Here is a 19,329-nt window from a genome sequence, read left to right on the forward strand (position 1 = left end):
AAGTGGGACCAGTGCTGCCCACCCTGCCAGCATGAACCCCAGCAGAGTTGAGCCAGGGAAGGGGGTCAGCCTGGCACAGCATACCAGCCTGCAGTGAAGGGCAGCTCCTCAGTGCCACAGCATCTTAAGTAAGCCAAGGCTGGACAGCCCAATGGCCAAGCACCATGCTGAGCCAGGCCAGCCAGAACTTTAGGACTCTCAGCACCAGGAGCAAAGAGCCTGCATGTCCCTTCACCCTGCCTAAGTAGCTGAACCTCTAATTAGCTATCCCACACAAGTCCATCTAAAAGACACCCTGCACAAGATGCAGTGTCTTTCCCAAGGAGCTTGATTCTTCACACAGGAATTAATCAGGCTCAAATGCAGCAAGAAATAGAGTGGGAGGAGGAGAAGAGAAGAAGCAAGGAAAGGGTAGCACAGAGAGAGGAGGTTTCCACATGCAGTGCCTCTTCCCTCCCTGGCTGGTTCCAACTGGGGGTCTCTGGCTGTGTGATGGGAGCCTTGTGTGGGAAGTGCTCCACAACAGTGTACAAGCAGGAGGCACCCAGCATTCAAGATGTGCCAGGCAAGGAGCTGAAATCTGGTTTTGAAGGCTCCACCAGTGCGTCAGAGAGCAGCGGTGCTCATGTGCACTGTACAGCAGTGACCATGGACAAAGGACCATGGTGATGGGCTGCTCGCCTGTCACAGGCAGATGGCCCCAGGCAGTCAAGGGCAAGCAAGGGAAAGGACCCCCTTCATGCTATATCTACCTTTCTCACAGGTTTTTAAGTGGGCAAGAAGCAGGGTGGGAGTGTGGCAAAGGAATTTGGCTGTGCAGCTTTCCTTTCAGAAGACATATGGCTAAGAAGCAGACACTTCTTGAACGAGGTAACTGGATTGAGGACGGATGATTAATAACCTCCTTTCATAACCCACAGTTTCAGTGTGGGAATAACACTTCAGAACTACACAGAGAGGCTTTGTTCCTACTTTCTTCTCCTATTACTAAACTCTCACATGCACACACTCCTCTGTGCTGTTTCTAGCCTCTCCATGGAAGCTCTTTGAACTAGTAGTTAAAGGCAATAGGTATCTCAGAAGCATTAGACACAAGATGACTGGATGCAGACAGAGCTAAGCTTGGGGGCTGACCTAGAGGAACCTCCCTACCCACCTTCTACATCTATTTGCTCACCACTGCCTCCCAAAGCATTCCAACCCTTGCTCCAGTAATGTTCAACCTCAAGAAGAAACTCAGAGGGAAACTCAGAGCTTGGTCCTTCTTCCAGCTATGATCAAATATCTGGAAGGTCATTGGAATTAATCTGGATTAAACCTTTCAAGACATGACTCTGGGACCTGATATGGTGCCTGCAGGTCTCAGCCTGGGTAGGGTTATCCTAGAAGAGCTCTGGGTTCGTCACATTCAACCCTTCCCAGAGGCAACAACCACAAGCGCAGTGGCCTCACTGTCCCCTCCCCATGCACACCCAGATGGTCCGATGGCTGGGCTCAGGGACAGGGTGGCAGGTGGCTTTCCCATGTTTCTACAGCATTTGTCACTCTCCAGACTCAGTCTCCAAACCCTTCTGCTAAGGGATCAGTCAGCCTGAGCCACTTTGGTGGCTGACCTCTGCTGAGGCAGCCAATGAGATCACCATGCCTATCCAGGTACCTCATGAAGACACAGCTTTTCTCCTTTCTGAACAGATTATGCCCATCAGTTCTGTGTTAATGGCCAGCCAATGCAAGAATCCAGAGGGAAATGTAAGGGGAAGAAGTCTAGGGGAACCCCAGAGGTATAAGAAAATTGCCTTCCATGTGGGCACCACTGTATAAGCATGAACAACTTGATCCTTTGAGATACTAGTCCACCAGTGGTCATGATGAGGGTTACCCCTCTGGCATGGTGTTCATGATTTCAAGAGGAGATGTGAATGATAAAAATAAGAACCTGGTAGACATCCCAAATGACAAAAGTCTAGGAAGATGTTGCTTGCCTCCTGCTGAGATGGCTTTGCTAGTTGTAGAGTGTGTGGAAAAGGCTGCCCCATGACTAAAGGTAGCAGAGGCCCTGTACACAAGACTGTCTGCTGAAACTGAGTGTGACCAGCCTGGGTTCCCTCACATACAGTAGACAATTTTGCTCCCCCCATGCAAAGGGTGTTTTGCTGCTGAGCTACGTACACATGCATGCACCGAGCTTCTTGTAGCCTTAGTCTGTTAGAGGACACAAGAGGAGACCCTATAACGGTATGCAAAACCAACCAGTCCTATGCAGAAAGTAGACTAAGAGCTTTTGTTCTTCTCACACTGCACCAGAGCAACAGAATGTATCCTGCACATGAAAAGAATAGGCAGCAAATTCACAGCTGAGAGAAACAAGCACTTTTCCACTCAAACCTGATCCCAGCTGCTGGGATCCATCAAAACCACACCAGGTGAAGCACAAACACCTGCATTTACACTGGTCAATGCTGAAGGAAAGGATTCTGGCCCTTGTGCTTCACAGGGTGATCCAGCCTCTGGCTCCTCTTCCCACCCCACCACCTTCCTTGGAGGTGGGCAGTGCTCTCCTGTCTATCTGCAGCAGGAATCATGCCTGCTGGCCAAAGATCCTACTGCTCTGTACCACTGAGTGAGAGGTGCTGGGCTAGGTGGGCATCAGGCTTGATCTAGACAGAGAATCCCATGCTCCTGTGCAAATAAGAGGGAGATGTGTGTGTGAGCACGCAAGTAGAATAGCTGGGCATTTAATGGGCATCCATATGCGAGAAGGAGTGCTGTCTGAAGGGAAGGCAGGGAGGGCATAAAGGGCGATGCAGAGGGCAGTTGTTCCTGTGAAGCAGGTTTTGGTGTTCTCATTTGTTCTTGTTTTTTTTTTCTCTTGTTCCCTAGGGAATTTTAAAGGTCTGTGTAAGCAAATCGATCACTTCCCTGAGGATGCAGATTATGAAGCCGATACAGCAGAATATTTCCTCCGTAAGTCTGCAGGTTCTTCTTCTTGCAATGGCTCGTAGGTGCTAGCGTCGGGTGCCTTTTTTTCCCTGTAGGTAGGGTGATGGAGATGCTGGGACCCGTGAGGCTCAGCAAGCCAGAGGAGGTGACCCCAGAGCCCTCCAAAACCCATTCCACTCTCACCTCCATGAGGCCCTGCCCACATGACAGTGGAAGTTTCAAATTCACAGTAACAACTGATGGCTTTTTTTATTAATGGCAATTAACTTTGATATAAATCTAGAGTCTTAATTCAAATCTATTGGAGAGCTGCTGAGCAGGTGTAAGGTCAGGACTGGGCTAGCTGGGGCAGCGTGAGTGTATATGAGAGTATGTGTGTCTTCCTAAAGCAGAGGAAGTTTATATTTCCTTACCTGATACTCCAGTTGCATCAGATTTAAGAAATTAGCTGCACTGTGTCTGAGGAGCAACTATTTCTGTCTTTACCTTTCCCCAAACACCACTTGCCTATTAAGGCTGCAGCTCTGATCTGTGCTGCTTTTAGTGATGGGAATGGGAAGCAGGAAAAAGAACAGTCTGAGCCCTTTGAAGAAAAGACCTGGTGCTCACCCAGAGCTCCCTGGAGAGGTGCTGTATGCCAGGCACATGGCATCTCCATAGGAAACCTAACCTGAACTCCGAGCCCAGCCTGGGGCATGTGGGTGAAGCAGGGCAGATCCACACTGTGTGTTGCCCTCCCTGATCACAAGCCAGCATTTTCACCTTGCCCTAGAGGCAAGAGCTTGCTCTTCCTTTAGCATGGCTGAACAGGGATCATTCCTCCTCTTAGGTGCCCACCTTGCTATCCTGCCCTCCCTCCACAAGCCCAATGCCTTTTGACATCACGAGAAGAGATCCTCTCCATTCAGAAATCTGAGATGAGAGCTTTTGACCTCCCAAGGTTAAGCATCAGAGGACTCCAAAAGGCTGGGAGTCTTTCAGAATAGCTCCTTGTCAGCCAGGCATTCTCCAAGCCAGATGTGGAGACCCAGCCCTGCGGCAGGGATGAAAGAGATAATTTAGGCTCTGTGAGGCTCATTTGTATGTGAAAAGAGGCGGACCTTATGCTGCTTCCTCTTGGTTTCTCAAACAGTTCTTCATCCACTGTAAATTGTAAATAACCCAGGGAGATTGCTTCCTTCAGATGCCTTTCTGCAGCATCAGCCTCTTAATCACTGCTTGGCCCTGAACAGCAGAGCTGAATACAGAGGTTTGATCCAGTTTGGCACAGCGGCTGTGCAGGCTGCCTCTGAGGCCAAACCTGCTCTTGCAGAGCTGTTTGGGAGAGAGGAAGCTGCTTGCAGCATCAGCTGCACTTCAGAAAGAAGAGCTGGGGGAAGGGGCCGAGCATCTCAAGAAGGATGAGTCTGTTCCCTCAGAGGGAGCAAGATCTGAGCACACAAACTGACCCATCATCAGGACCTGATGGTGTCCCAGTGTAGAGCCCTTTTCAAGAAAGAAACAGGTTCAAAGAGGAATTTGGTGAGTCAGTAAAGGACCACTTGAATCATTTGTGAGGGAAGTGGGATTTCTGCTGGCTTACACATGACTGAAGAGGGACCCCACTGAACAGCTTCTTCCCAGGACTCCTGCCAAACCAGAATCTCTGGGCACTCTGCATGGGTGATGCCTGGCAGTACTGGCAAAAATATCTACGAAGTTGTTTATTATCATCAGACTAAGCAATTCCCTCATTTAGGGGACCAGGACATAACTGTGGGGCAGTGCCCATGGCCTTGCTAGAAGGGCTTAGACTTTATTTCTGCCAACCATCCACTTAAGGTGTGTAAGCTCTTTGAAATCAAATGCCTCTGAGAAAGCCCTTTGCTTCCTGCTATTTAAGCTTCACATTGTAAAATTCCACCTTGCTTTCCAGAAGCTATTAAGAAGGTTATTATCACTATCCTGGTCCCTGAAACACAGCCAGGCAGAACTAGAAAGCAAGCAAGAGAGGTTTGTCCCTGCCGTTTGCATTCCCTATGCACAGGCAGTGGGCTAGGGCCCCCCCTCAAAGAGCTGACTGCTTGTGCCTGGTAGGATCCTGATGCCAAGAGGGCCTTTGAAGCACACTCTCTGCTCACTTAGGCGTAAATCCTGCGTTTGCTTCAGTAGGGTTCATTCTTGCAGGCAAGGAGGGATTGGCTTTCATCCCCTCTTCCAGATCTTTGCTCCACATGCAGAATTGCACCAGCCACTCTAATACCTTTCTTTACCAAGCAAGGCTTCATTTCACACTTTAACAGCTTACTTTCTCTTGGGAAGGGAGAAGGGAAGGCCTTCCTAATTAAAACATATGAATATTGGCCACACGAACACAGGCAGCTTGTTCATACCCACTGAGCAGCCCACAGTCAGCATGTGCATGCTTGCATGTGTGTGTACCTGGCCTTTTGCTGCATGTGACCTGGCCTTTTGCTGCATGAATACAAGAGTTCCCCCAGAAGCTTTGGGGTACGTTTTTCATGTGTTTATGGCCATCAGTGCTATTGCCCTCTGCTGGCTGAGCCATTCCCGTTATCGATCGATGGAGAGTGCGTGTGTGGGAGCTGGCACATCCGAACCCATCACTGCCCTCTGGAAGGAGCTCGGTTGTTCAATCACTAGGATAAGCCCTGCGCCTCAGTGTGGAGGGCTAGGACTTCAGCTTCTTGGTCCTCACTGCAGCCACAGAGCACCAGGAGCTCTTTCCCAACCCTAAAAAGATAAATAAATAAATATCTCCTTGAGATGCTCAGGCCATTTTGGGAGGATTTGAGATCGAGCAGCTCCGTGGGAAGCATTTGTGTGACTGCTGTTTGAAGAGCGGGCTGGAGAAGCAGTGCCCCCCAAGAGGAGAACTTGGATGGTGCCGGGGCTCCCCCTCCCGTCTGTTGTCCCCCTGAAAGTGGAGGATAAGACAGTGTAAGGAGGGACATGCAGCACGGCAGGATCTCAGCTCAGCCAACAGCCCCACACCTCCCCACACTGAGCCACCAGCTTCATGGCAGCAGATAGGGAGCAAGAGAGATGCTTCAGACAGCTCTCTTTTTCTGACACTGTTTCTCTCTCCCTCCCCAATGCCTTTATATCTCCTTGTATTACTTCCCCCCACCCGCACATTGCCTTCTGTGTCTCCCCTCTACCCCCACTCATGTGTCCCCATGTAACCCCATATCGTCGCCCCTTTTTCCTCTCTCTCATACGTCTGTTGTTCTTTCTGCCCCGCTCCCTCTCTCCTCTGCAGGGGCTGTTAGAGCCTCTAGTATTTTCCCGATCCTGAGTGTGATTCTGCTTTTCATGGGTGGACTCTGCATTGCAGCCAGCGAGTTCTACAAAACCCGACACAACATCATCCTTAGTGCCGGCATCTTCTTCGTGTCTGCAGGTAAAGGGATGCCCAGGGCCTGATGCTCCTGGGATCTGTGAGATGGGCAGCTTGCTCAGCTGGGGCATCCTGCACCAGCTCAGTTGCTCAGGCAGGAATGTTTGTGGTTCCTAGCTCTGATGGATCTTAGTCGGGGTGAAAGCAGCCTTTTCACCCTGCTTCCTTGACCGAAAGCGGCAGGCAGCTGCACACTGCATGCAAGAGGGGCTTTCCTGTTGCTTGGGAGATGCTGGAGGGAGAGGGTTTCTTTCACTACTGATGGCATCTCTCAGGAACCAGCCGAGAGTGCAGTCCAGGGATACTGCAGGTGTGCCAGGAGGGTCTTGCCTGGTTTCCTAAGGGAAGTGGCCCACTGGGAGGGGATAGGAGTGTGGGGGCCCTTCTGTCCACAACCCCCAAGTGTAACTTTCCTGACATCTCCCTTTCTTTTCCCCGCCATCCGGCTGGCAGGTCTGAGTAATATAATTGGCATCATCGTATACATATCAGCCAATGCTGGAGACCCCTCCAAGAGTGACTCTAAGAAGAACAGCTACTCCTACGGCTGGTCCTTCTACTTCGGGGCCCTGTCCTTCATTATAGCCGAGATGGTGGGAGTGCTGGCCGTCCACATGTTCATAGACCGGCACAAACAGCTGCGCGCCAACGCTCGCGCCACGGACTACCTCCAGTCCTCCGCCATCACCCGCATCCCCAGCTACCGGTACCGCTATCAGAGACGCAGCCGCTCCAGCTCCCGCTCCACCGAGCCTTCACACTCCAGGGATGCCTCTCCTGTCGGGATCAAAGGGTTCAACACCCTCCCATCAACAGAGATCTCGATGTACACCCTGACCAGGGACCCGCTGAAGGCAACCACCACCCCTACCGCCACCTACAACTCCGACAGGGATAACAGTTTCCTCCAGGTTCACAACTGTATCCAGAAAGAGAACAAGGACTCTATCCACACCAACACAGCCAACCGCCGGACCACCCCGGTATGAAGCCGTCGCCAGGAGCTGAAAATGGGGCAGGAACAGGCAGGAGATGGGGTGGGATGCGGGGTGGGAAGGGTGGAAGCGGGGCAAGGGTAGCAGGGGGGTGGGAAAGAGGAGGAGGAGGAAGAGGAGAAGGAGGAGGAAGCGCCCTTTGGGGGGGGTGGGGACCTTCCAAACTAAAAAAAAAAAAAAAAAAAAAAAAGAAAAAAAAAGAAAAAATCCACCAAAAAAACAACAAAACAAAAAAGTACAAAAAAATAAACAACCAACGAGCAAGCAGATAAACAAACAAACGAGTGAACAAAAAAACCAAACAAATGAGAAGGAAATGAGAGGAAAGAGACAACAGTGAGAAAAAAATTCTTAAAAAAAAAAGAAAAAAGAAAAAAAAGAAAAACTTTAAAACTGAGAGAAAGAGATTTAAAAAATAGAAATAAATTTAAAAGAAAATGCATGATTTCCCATGTACCATTATTTTAACATTTAATAAAAACAGACTTAAAAAAAATATAAAAGGGAACCAAGAAATAACAAAAGACAATAAATCCAGTGGGATGAGGAGGAGGAGGAGGCAGCTCTTTGGATTTTGGGGGGTTTTATTCTTTAATTTTACCGTTTCTTTCACAGTTACCTTTAATCCAGCATAGGCTCCTTGGGGGACAGGGACTGGGGGTCCCAACGGCAACAATTTTGGTGTCCTTGGTCCGCTTACAGGGGATCCCAAGGTGCCGGGCGGTCAGCCATGACCCACTCTGTTTCCCCAGGATCCATGGGGATCTGCTCCATTCCCCCAGGATAGATGGGGATCCGCTTATGCCCCACAGGTCCACAGGGGTTAAGAGCAACTCCTGTCATTAGGGAATGCAGGAGCCCATGCTGAGTCACCCCTCCACAGTGTCCCCAGGGAGGGGTCCTTGATTCCCTGTCCCTGGGGATCCTGGGGTTAATGGTGACAGTGCAAAAAGCAAACAGACACAGTATATAAAGAGACAGATGTACACACAGACAAAAAACAAAAAAGGACAAAAAAAAAAGGTTTCTTAAAAAAAAAACAAAAAAGTGGCAATTTTTTTAATAAAACAACAGCTATAAATAAATGTAAATATAATAAGTGGATTTACTTGCAAGAAAAACAGATAGTATTATTTTTTCTTTTAATTTTTGTTTTCTCCAGCTTTAAACTGTGAACAAAAAAACAAAGATAAAAAGCAATGGGGAGCGTGGTGGGAGGTGCAGGTAGAGGGTGGGGGGCTGTGGAGGGGAACCATGGCTCCCATCCCTTCACGATGCTGCTGCTGTGGTCCAGGGAGGGGGGATATGGGATGCCAAAGCCGAGGGCAACGTGCCAACAGGGGGTACAGCACTTGTGCACACACGTGCCCATGTGCTCACACACGTGTGCCCAGGCACAGGTATGCTCTCCTGTGAATGCTCCAGAGGCTCCTCAGGCACCCCCCAAATCTGCCTGGATCCCTAGTTCCTGTCAATGGGGCTGCAGCCATGTGGGGGCATGGCAAGGTCTATCCAGCACCTGAAATAGCTCCTGTCTCCCCTCTGGGTACAACCAGCCCACCCTGACCCAAAGCTGGCCACCAGCTTTTAGCCTTGACACATGTAGCCCCTGGCCCACACCCCAGGGAGCCCCCTGTTCCGGGCCTGACCCCCCCCAGGTCCCAGTGGCCATGCCAGGGAGAGGTGAGAAGCCATCGGGCATCTCCACACCTGCTGGGTTTTGTCCTCGTCCCCTCCTCACCGGAGCATCCCATCCCGATGTGGCTTCATCCACAGTGACCAGGTAAGCTGGGCCCCCACCCCAGGACCCCTGCACTGGTGGCAGCCCCTTCCCAGGGGTGCCAGGGTCAGCTTTTAATCCAGTTCCCCTGTGGAGGCAGAGGTAGGGGAACACATGGGGCTACAGTGATGCCCTGCAAGCCGCTGGCCAGCCCAGGGCAAGGGCAGGGCTCCTTGTGGGGAGGCTTGCAGGAGGGGGCTGCCGAGCCCTTGGGCAGCTCAGACCCACTTTTCGACTTCTTCTCTGTCCTCATTCCTGATGCTCCAGTTTTTCGGAGCTGCGCAGTCCCCCACTTCGGGTCCCAGAGGGGCTTCTGCTGAAAAGAAACCTCCACCTCCCCGCTGCTTTCACCCCCCTTCCTTGCCCCAGAGCAGGGCAGTGGGCAGCAATCGGGATGGGGTGACCCTTAGGAACAGCATCAATGGGCAAGAGGAGGATGCAAGCAGCTTGGCTGGGCGTCCAGACCCCCCCTACCACTGAAATCCCGTCCCGCCACCCCACAGCCCTTTAAAAGAGATTTACAGCGACCCCCCTTTTCCAGTGCCTCTCAAGTTAAAGCTGGTTACCCAGACCCGGGCATTGGGGTTTCCATCCCCACCTGCCCCCTCACCTGTATGGAGCTGGGGAGCATTCACAGGGCTGAGTGTGCCCCCCGGGGACAGGCGGGAAGGGAAGAGTGCCGGGAGAGCACGGATGGGAGGTGAGGGCTGGCAGGGAAACTTTCTTCCAAGGGTGTTGCTCGTGTCCAGCTCAAACAAGTACAAGAAACCAACTTCCATTTCCTTTATTTCATGGTTTTTTTCAGACTGTTAAAAAGAAAAAAAATTTTAAAAAGAGAAAATGACAAAAAAAATCCTGGTACATGAAATAAAGATTTTTTTTTTTTTATAACTTGGTCCTCATTTATGTGAATTTATTGGGGGGGGAGGAGGAGTTCCTCAAACACCAGCAAGAAAGTCAACTACTGGACAGTTCTGCCCTCTTTGACAACTGAGTGGACGCTCTTGCTTCAATGGCTCTTCTCAAGTTGGTCTTCACGATACAAGGCGAGAGGAGAGGGCTTTGCTACAACGTGCAGGTAAATGCAAGTCACACACATGGGCTTTTCCTGCCACCCTCCAAGTATCTGCTCCAGCCCCTGTTTAGCCGCCAACATTGCTGCTCCTGTCCCATTCCTCCCAGGATGGTGTTACCACAAAGGATACTACCCAAACTCCTACCCAAAGAGAGAAGCTCTCGTATCACCAAGCCAGGAACCACTCGTCAGCTCAGCATTCACACAGGCTGGAGGGGACAAATATGAAAGAGAAAAGAAAGTGTGACTAACGTTGTTCTGGGGTTCTGTTCAACCACTCATGGGATTTGGGTGATTTCCTCAGTAGCTGGGTTGGCAGTGGCTGCCTGGTGGAAATGCTCAGCATCAGAGCCCTGAGTTGGGCGTTACTTATACCCAGAAATGGGTAAGGTATGTCCTCTCACCTCCCACCCCACCACTGGCAGCAGGGGTGCCATCAATGTGCCAAGATCCCCTCACCTCCACTGGGCTCCAGCTTACCGTGGACCCTCCATGACCTTCTGGAGTGGACCAGGATCCCCATCAGATCCCATCACCGCCAGCTCGAAGGGGTGATGGGGATAGAAAGCCAACAGAAGGACAAAGCCTCTCCGAAGTGTAGTCAGGGTCTGACCCATGGTGGGCTGGATGAGCAGGTAGGATGAAGGGTTAAATTCAGTGGTGGCAGGGGGCAGTGGCATGAAGGTACACTTGGCTCCGAAATGTCCCAGCGGACACTGATGGGGTCACAGTGCCATCACAGCACCACAGTCCATCCTATTGCCTGATGCACCTTGCAGAGGTTGATACTGATGCTCAGCATGCGGATCCTCTGATCAGTATCACTGGTACCCCCGGCCTAACAACCTTCAGCTCACCCCTCTCCTTTGGGCCCCTGGTAGCACCCCACAGATACCCTATGCCCCCCCAGCATGCCTGTCAGCACACATATTTCATGGGCCAGCCAGCAAAATGCTTCACCACAAAGTTAATTGGGGGCACTCGCTGTTCCATTTCTGCTCCTCCTCCAGGGACCCTTCCCAGGAGCAGCCTCTCTAAGAAGGAGGGCACAAGGAGGGGAGAGGCAGCAAAGCAGGCCAGGTGCTGGCTCTGGGGGACACCGGGGAGCTCCTGGCCATGACATACACACATCTAGGATGCAGCCGTCTTCCTGCCCTGTCTAGCTCACAGACCCCAAAACCTTCTCACCCCCTTCTCATCCCCTTGCCTGACTCTGAAGCTGCCAGCAGTGCTGGGTGCTACCACCCAGGCAAGGGTGGGATGAGCTGCAGAAACCCTTGTGCATCTTCATCCATCCTCCCCGAGGCACTGGGGAAACGAGGCTCCACTTCCCATGTGATGGAGCACAGGGAGTGTGTGGCTTAGCCCCCTACATGATTCCAGGAGACGTTCCTTCCTCACAGGGTGCAGATGGTCTTACTTTTTCCTTTCTGCTTCTCCCCTTCTTCTAGCTTTTACAGATGGTGCAATAGCAGGGGAACTGCACCAGCCTGAAATTAGGCATGAGGAATGCATGAAGAACATTGCTCAAATGGGGCAGCCTCCATTCCATAATAATTAACACTCAGCACTTCTACAGCACTTTTCATGTTCAAAGCACATTACAAACATTAACTAATTAGTCTGTCATATTAAGCGATATCTTAAAGGGGTGACATTGAAAGCAAAGGGCTTGTGCATGGGCAGGAGCCCTCATTCCCACGCTCTCCCAGGGGACATTAACACTTGGATAGGTGGAAGACCCTAAAATGCCACCCTGTGCCCCTCTTGGGTCTCAGTGCTCCCCAGAACATTTGCTTGCCTCTTCCACAAGGATCAGCATCTTCTCCACAGCACTGAGACAGTGAGGTCCTGGAGATGACAGGGACTTGCAACTGAGAGCTCAGTTAAAATACCCTGATAGGAAAAGTCCCCCTGTATGGTGTGGTTTCTCAAATCTGAGAACACACTCTCAGATGCTGTCTGGGGATGGGTGGAAGTCAAGCAGGCATCTACAAGGGAGGATGTTGCCCCACTCATAGCAACACCCTAGGGTAGCTCTGGCAAAGGATCCAAGCTTGAGGGGGCATGGTGCTGCCCAAGGAATGAAAATGATGCCAGGTCTTCCCTCACTATGGAGGCAGCATGGCTGAAGAGGGGGCTCCCTTTGGGGGACAGTACAGGGTGAGGGAGCACTTCCTGCTGAGTAATGCCCAGCTCCTGGCACTCATGGGTCTGTTGCTAATGTGTGCTCACTGCTCCTCCGCTGCCTTCCTCATATGGACCTTATCCAGGACTGGCTGGGTTTTGGGAGACACTCTGAGAGCTCCTAATATGGGGAAACCTAGATACATGTCCATCAAATTAACACCAGGCATTTAATAGCGTCATTGAAATGTTTTAAACACCTAGAGGTAGTAATTAGTAATAATGGTTTGGTGAGGGAGAAAATTAAGAGCCAGGTATGGAGCCCAGTACTTTTCTCTGCAGGTAATTTTTAGTGCCAAATGACTACAGAGAGAACCCAAGCACCAGACAGACAAGCCTACTGTCTTGTTTGCACGTGAGGACTGACACAGGAGAGGAAGGCAGTTTCATATCTCACCTTTTCAAAGCCAAGTGCTGATGCCAAAGATGCAGAGAGCCTCAAGAAGGAGAACTGATGGAGAAAGGGGGTCTGTGAGGAGGTAGTCAACCTAACAAAAGCCTCTAGGAAAGCAAGGATGGCAAAGGGCAGGCCAGCTGCATGTCCTGGGGGCTCTGTCTGAGGGTAGAGGTGGCTTCCGACACTCAGCATCCCCTCCTTGAGTGACTTCCAGCTGCTGGGGGCTTCTCCCCTCCTTTCACCAGGCCCTTTCTGACATCCCTGCAGAGACAGAAAGAAGAGGCAACAGTTTTGGTAAGGAAGGGAGGCAGAGGAAGGACAAATATTAAGAGCAGCCAAGGATCTATACAGATTAAGGGGATATGAATTAAATTCCACCAACCTGAGGTTTCCCTCCTAAAGCAGAGAACAAGTCATCCTTCTTTGCTAAGCTGAGGCATGGAGCTGGAGTCCATGGTGGCTGCAGTTCAGTATGCTGCTCTCACCCAGGCAGGCCATTTACAAGAAGTTGTGACCAAACCAAGCACATCCATGCCACCTTTTAGTGGCTCCACATAGCTCCAGAGCAACCAAAATGCACCATGGAGAGGCGAAAAATCCCCCCAGGACATGGGACAGGTCCTAAAAAAAACCCTTTTCCTGGGGATCTATGCCCACAAGGGTAGGGCAGACATTGGTGATGTTCCAGTGTACACAATGGATACTCCATCCTAAGATCATCAGTCACCAGCAGGCAGAGCAGTGCTGAGGACCTACTGGACATGGAGCTGCAGTGAGGACCTCACCAGAAAAGACAGGAGGCCGATGAGCCATGCTGCTTCCCACAGGCACAGCAGCAGAGGCTCACCCAGCCATTGCCTTTCCAGGCTGCAAATCCCAGCTCTGACCTGGCTTCAGCAGAGCCAACACAGACGTGAACCATTCTGGCAGAGCGCTGTCATTTGTGCCAGTTTTAGTGTGGAGAGGAGTGCGAATGACGCCAAACGCCGCTGGCCTCATTTCACTTGCCCTTTATGGAAACCTCCAGGCCTTGCACCCTGGGCACACACCAACAGGGATGCAATGTCTCATGTGTGCAGAAAGGGCTTGGATGAAGTGGCCTGGACTGCCTCCATAGCGGTCAACTCTCGACATTGTGGGAAGTCGCAATGTGCAGGAGAAGGTTGACCCAGCGTCGGCAGCTTCAGCAAAGGGGTCAAGATACACGGGTATGGGCTAAGTCCCAGAAAAAGATCCGCAAGGGCAAAGCACTGGGCTTGGGAAAGGGTTTACTCTGCTGCTGCTCCTCCTGCAGCTCCTGATCCCCTCGGGCATGGAGAAAACAACGGACTTTGCTCTCTAGGGACCTGTCAATCAGAATCTGCCACCACCGTTTAATTTGCTGAATTTATGGCTGCCAGGAGGCCGGCAGGTCTGCCTGTTCCTGAGCAGGCAGTGCCATCCCGTGGGATGAGCTCAGCACAGCAGCCGAGTCTCAAAGACACAGTATGCAGGAACTGATGCAGCCGCACAGCTCCCAAGGGAGACATCCCTTGCTCAGTGCCCCACACAGGACAGGAGGGGCCGGGACCATTTCCAGTCTGCCAGGGCTCCTCATCTCTTGCTTCCAGTTATTCCCCCTCTCCTCCCAGTAAAATAACTCCAAGAGGTTGTAACGACATAGCTGGACATGGGAGTTCAGCTCACTGCCACCCAGAACAGGCTCCAGCAGATCCCAGGTATATATATATACGAGGGGCAGGTATAACTGTAGGAGGGGAGGGCAGACAATAAAGCTGTGACCCTGAGGTTGGTGTGGTCATGAGGTTGGAGGCAGCACGTCCCAGCAAGGCATCCTCCATCAGCAAACCTCCCCACCTCTCCTCTAAATTTTACAGCTCCTCTGGTCTCCCGCTGGTGCCAAGCCAGGCATCATCCAGGAGTGTTCACTGTGGAGATGCTTCATTCATGCAGAGAAAAGGGCAGTCCCACAGAGCAGTTCCCAGTCAGGGAGCCCCATGGCTGCCCCACATCTCCTCCTGTCCCTGCTGCTACTACCCAAGGGCTTGGTGCTGCTTGTGGGCCCTTCTGGGGAGTGAGTGGTGCAGGGAAGGAGAGAAGCTTCCCAGTTCTAGACCTTTGCCATCCCTTCCTGCAGAGCCCACAGCAAAGCCTGGATCCAACCTTGGGAATCAGCTGTGACCTTGAGAAGTGCCTTATCCAGAAGGACAGGCTCTGGACAGGGAAGAGGAGAGAAAGAAGGACCTCGGGCTCTGCAGAGGGAGCTTGCTTTCTGGAGCAAGGCTGAGAGTGCGCATCCTTTCCACTGCCTCGAGGTGCCTGATGCCCGATGGGGGACATACACGGCATGGCTTTGCCAGAAGGGACAAAAGCACCCGGCTGACTCCTCCAAAGACAGAAGAGAGCAGATGGCACTGAAATCTGCTCAAGAGGAGAGGAAGGAATAGCCCCGAGGCTCCACAGTCCCTGTACCCCAAGAGGCACATTTGTTCTCAGCCAAGCGTGTCAGCAGCCAGGTCTCTGACTTACCAAGGAACAGGGAAAGGAATGGGAAATGTGGGCTGGCTGAGCTGCTGTGTGTCCCTTGGCACTGTGCTCTTTTGTGGGGACTTTCCTGAGAGACCCTGGGAGAGAAACAGCATCTTATACATAGGTAGCATCTGCATTTGTCTCCTTACTGCCTTGATAACTAGGTCTTGTGCAAATGGGGTTCAACTCTGCTCATAGCAGAAATCAGTTGGTGTTCAGCCTGGAGTAGAAGGCTCTGGGGAGATCTTACAGCAGCCTTTCGGTTCTGAAGGGGGTCTAGAAGAAATCTGGAGAGGAACTTTTCACAAGGGCATGTAATGACAGGACGAGGGGGAATGGCTTTAAACTGAAATAAGGGAGATTTAGATTAGACATTAGGAAGAAATTCTTCACTGTGAGACACTGGTGGTGAGACACTTTAACAGGTTGCTCAGTTGTGAATGCCCCATCCCTGAGAGTGTTCAAGGCCAGGTTGGACAAGGCTTGGAGCAACCTGCTCTAGTGGAAGGCGTCCCTGCCCATGGCAGGGGTTGGAACTGGAGGAGCTTTAAGGCCCCTTCCAATCCAAACTATTCTGTGATTCTATGATCCTATGGCAAGGTTTTCTTTTTGCCTCCTGATGCCCTGGTCAGGCCTCTTTACCTGGTTGGAATAAACAGTAAGTGTTCTAGAAGAGGGACCAGTGAGGCAGGAGCATGTGGAGAGCATGATTAGCCCCAGAAGATTCTGATTTTTCATGGAGGCTACCATAACACTGACAGTGTTGAAGGAAATTACTGTGGACTTTTCTGTGCTGGACAGGGGCCCTTGTAAAGAAAGCCCACGTTGCCTGTGGTTCTGCTCACATACACCAGGATCCTTTTCAGTTTGGTGCTGAATATAACTCAGACACTGGAGAACTGCAGGGCAAGGAGCAGGGCTCCTGCAGCTGAAAAGCAAACCACTAACACAGTAGTGAGAAGTCTATCACTCTCCATCACCCTGGGCCACATCCTCTTCCCTTGTTGGTCCAGCTGGATCTAGGTAGCATTTCCCCAATGCAGCAGCTGTGACCTGCTTCTGCCTCTGTTGACACAGTTCCCCATCACCACAATAGCTTGTATCTCTAACGTACTTCTCCCTCAGTGAAGCAGGGAAATAATGTCCCTCTCTGCACAGCATGGAGGTTCCAGCTCCCACTGGAGAGGTTTACTGGGGTAGCCTGGAAGACAGCACACAGAGCTGGGATTGCAGCTCAGCCTGTGCACTCCCAGGCTCATACCCCAGCCACTGCACCAGTCTTCCTCTCCTTCTGCAGGCTCCGAGCCAGTAGGGACACTGCCGGCACCAGCTGCTCTAATTGAGCTTTGTAGAATAAACGTGTGGAATTAGCCTGTTGGCTGCTGGGATGAAATCCAGCATTGAGTGCAGATCAAAGGAAGCAATCTTGCTGACAGTTTGGGGGAGGCAGCTGGACCCAGGCTCCTTCTGCAGCTCTGGAAAGAGCAGTGTTCAGCAGCTGAGAAGGAGAACAGAGTATAATACATGCTGCCTCTTCGATGATACATGTGGTGCAGGCCCTGATGGTCAAAGCTGCAGAAGCCGTGGGAGACATCTGACAATGGTGATAAAAACAATCAAAGCCAACCAAGAGACAGCACTAATTCAGAGAAAGACTGGGTTCCTGAAAATTCAATCAAGCATTTCCCCAAGAAAGCTGCCACACGAAGGGCGCAGGTTTATAGTCCAGCCTCCAGGAAGGGGATGAAGGTGCTGAGAAGGAGGCCATGTGTCGCAGTGAAGCACATGGCGTGGGAGAACAGCAGACTGAAAACACAAATAAAACAGCAATGGGAAAGATGGGATTCAAAGAAGAAAGCCAGGGAAGGACGGAGGGCTTCCCAGTGTGTGAACACTGCCTGTGGTACAAGCCAGTTCCTATACAGCCAGGGCTGGTTGCAATGCAAGCCCAGGAGCCAGGAGTGAGCTCTTCCATTTAAAGACTATGATGACTTTAGAAGAAGAGTCTAACCTGAAGAGGGGTGTAAAGGTCAGGTTTCCCCACAGGGGGAAGGCATTAAGGCTGAAGACTATTTCCCTTGATTTCTGGGTTTGTCAAGAAGCGCGGGTCAGTGGATACTAAGCATATCGCACAGGTATAAGGTGTGCTTGCTGCTTAGTGAGGAAGAAAAATCCAGCTGGCTATTTCTGATGCATTTGTTGTAAGAATGAGAAAAGGAACTACTGGAAAAGAATGTTTTAATGTGAACATTAGTCTTCCAATCCTCAGCTGCCTCTTTGAGTGGAAATACAGTCATACGAGCTGGAAAGCAACCCCTGCCTCAAGGCTTTCCAAGGCATCTTTGGTCAAGGCAGAAGGGATCTATTTTCTAAGAAAGGCCCCTAACGGGTTGGGCACTTGGACTTGCTTTCTTTCATTTAAACATAGCAAACCTCTGGCAACACCACCTGAGCTGTGTATTGTCCTCATTCGGCAGGAGGAGGCTGCTGCTCAACACAGAGCCAGCTCACAGACCTCCAACAAACCACAAACAGTGGTGGAAGCTGATGGTGGTGGAAGTTTTGGACTGCAATAGCCACAGCGCTGGAACAAGCCCCTCTTTTATGGATCTAATACCAGCACAGAGCCCAGAAACAGAGAAGTGGGAGACAAGAACAGAGAAACAGATGGGAGCAATTTATCCTGGCTCTTCTCATGAGCATCTTCCAGGGAAGAGTGATTAGCCTTATTAACTGATTAAGTGACTAATTAACTGATGAACTGAGATTATGGATCAAGAATCAAATGATTGCAAGCAAGTGTATTTTGAGTACTTTTCCGGGAAATGACATATCTCACATGCCTTTAATGAGAGCTAGAGGATGGGTGGTGAAAGGCTTTTGGCTGGGATGAGAGGGGCCCCGGCTGCAGCATGGCACAGGATACAGGAGGTGCAATGCCTGGCATGAAGCAGAAAGCAAGACACACTTGTTCCTTCCCCTTTTCCAGTAAATTTGACCTAAATGGGGCAGCAAATCTCATCTTCTTCAACACTGGGTTTTTGTCTTAGATCCTTTCTTGCCCTTGATAAGAAACCTGAAGATTGTCTCTGTGCCCATATGGCACACCCTACACACACTCTCCTCTGACCCATGCCTACACTCAACTCTGATCCCACAAAAGGTAGTTTGGAGGGCTAAGCCCAAATTGCACATGATCTGTCATCTCTGGGAGATAGAAGCAGCGTTACATTCTCTTGCAAGCACCTACACAGGCTTGGGAGCAAAGCGAAAGCTGTGGAAGGGAAAGGATTTTGATCAGTCTATTTGTCATCGCTTCTCTTCATTCATTCCCTAGTCCAGTTTTCTCTTCAGAACTTCTCACTCTTTTTATCACCATCAACAGTCCCTCTGAGTCCATTCAATGCAGGAAGGTGAGGGATGGGTGCTGTGGGGGTTACCTGGAGCTGGTCTCACACTGAGCCACCACCAGCAACTGGCAAGGCAGTTCCAGCACTAATGATGTTTGTCTCCAAAAGGGCTATTTAGGTGAGACAGTTACAAATTGCATTTTATAAACTGTATTTCTATAAGTGGATTTTTTTGCTAGCGGGGAAAAGTGCTTTAATAATCCCACTTCTGATTAATGGCAGGGTGTCTTGGCAAAGGAAAGACTGCTGCAGCTTCAGTTCTTTCTCAAGGAGGAATTACAAGTGGCAACAAAGAAGAAAATGCACACCTCTCTGCCTGGAAAATATTGATCTAGACTGTTCTTAGGTAAAAGATACCCAATAAAATTATCTAAAGACTTAGATTTTAGCCTCTGGGCAAAAGAGATCTGTAAGCTAGATCCTGTTGCTTTTAGGGGCAGAGGAAACTTAAATTCCTCTGGCACATGAACATCTGTGATTTAACGATTTATTGCCCTCAATCCCTGAGAAGAAATACTATACCAATGCCAGTGGCAAGGATCTGAGGCACATGCTGTACTAAATCATTGGTTCATGGCCTCCCAGGGGGGCACAGGGATGAATCCTAATGTCTACT

General features: G+C 50.7%; 1 protein-coding gene across 2 annotated transcripts in view; it reads left to right on the forward strand.

The window, feature by feature from the left end:
• The window catches only part of CACNG2 (calcium voltage-gated channel auxiliary subunit gamma 2), a 50,137-nt gene extending 42,626 nt beyond the window's left edge, over positions 1 to 7,511 (forward strand). For both annotated transcript variants that reach the window (XM_005150391.2, XM_005150390.3), the window contains 3 exons: positions 2,881 to 2,964; positions 6,203 to 6,343; positions 6,794 to 7,511. In XM_005150391.2, coding sequence (XP_005150448.1) covers positions 2,881 to 2,964; positions 6,203 to 6,343; positions 6,794 to 7,329 — 761 coding nt within the window. In that variant the 3' untranslated portion in view covers positions 7,330 to 7,511. The remainder of the gene's footprint in view (positions 1 to 2,880; positions 2,965 to 6,202; positions 6,344 to 6,793) is intronic.
• Positions 7,512 to 19,329: the final 11,818 nt, after the last annotated feature.

This window comes from Melopsittacus undulatus, chromosome 5, assembly GCF_012275295.1.
Source record: "Melopsittacus undulatus isolate bMelUnd1 chromosome 5, bMelUnd1.mat.Z, whole genome shotgun sequence".
Taxonomy (NCBI): domain Eukaryota; kingdom Metazoa; phylum Chordata; class Aves; order Psittaciformes; family Psittaculidae; genus Melopsittacus; species Melopsittacus undulatus.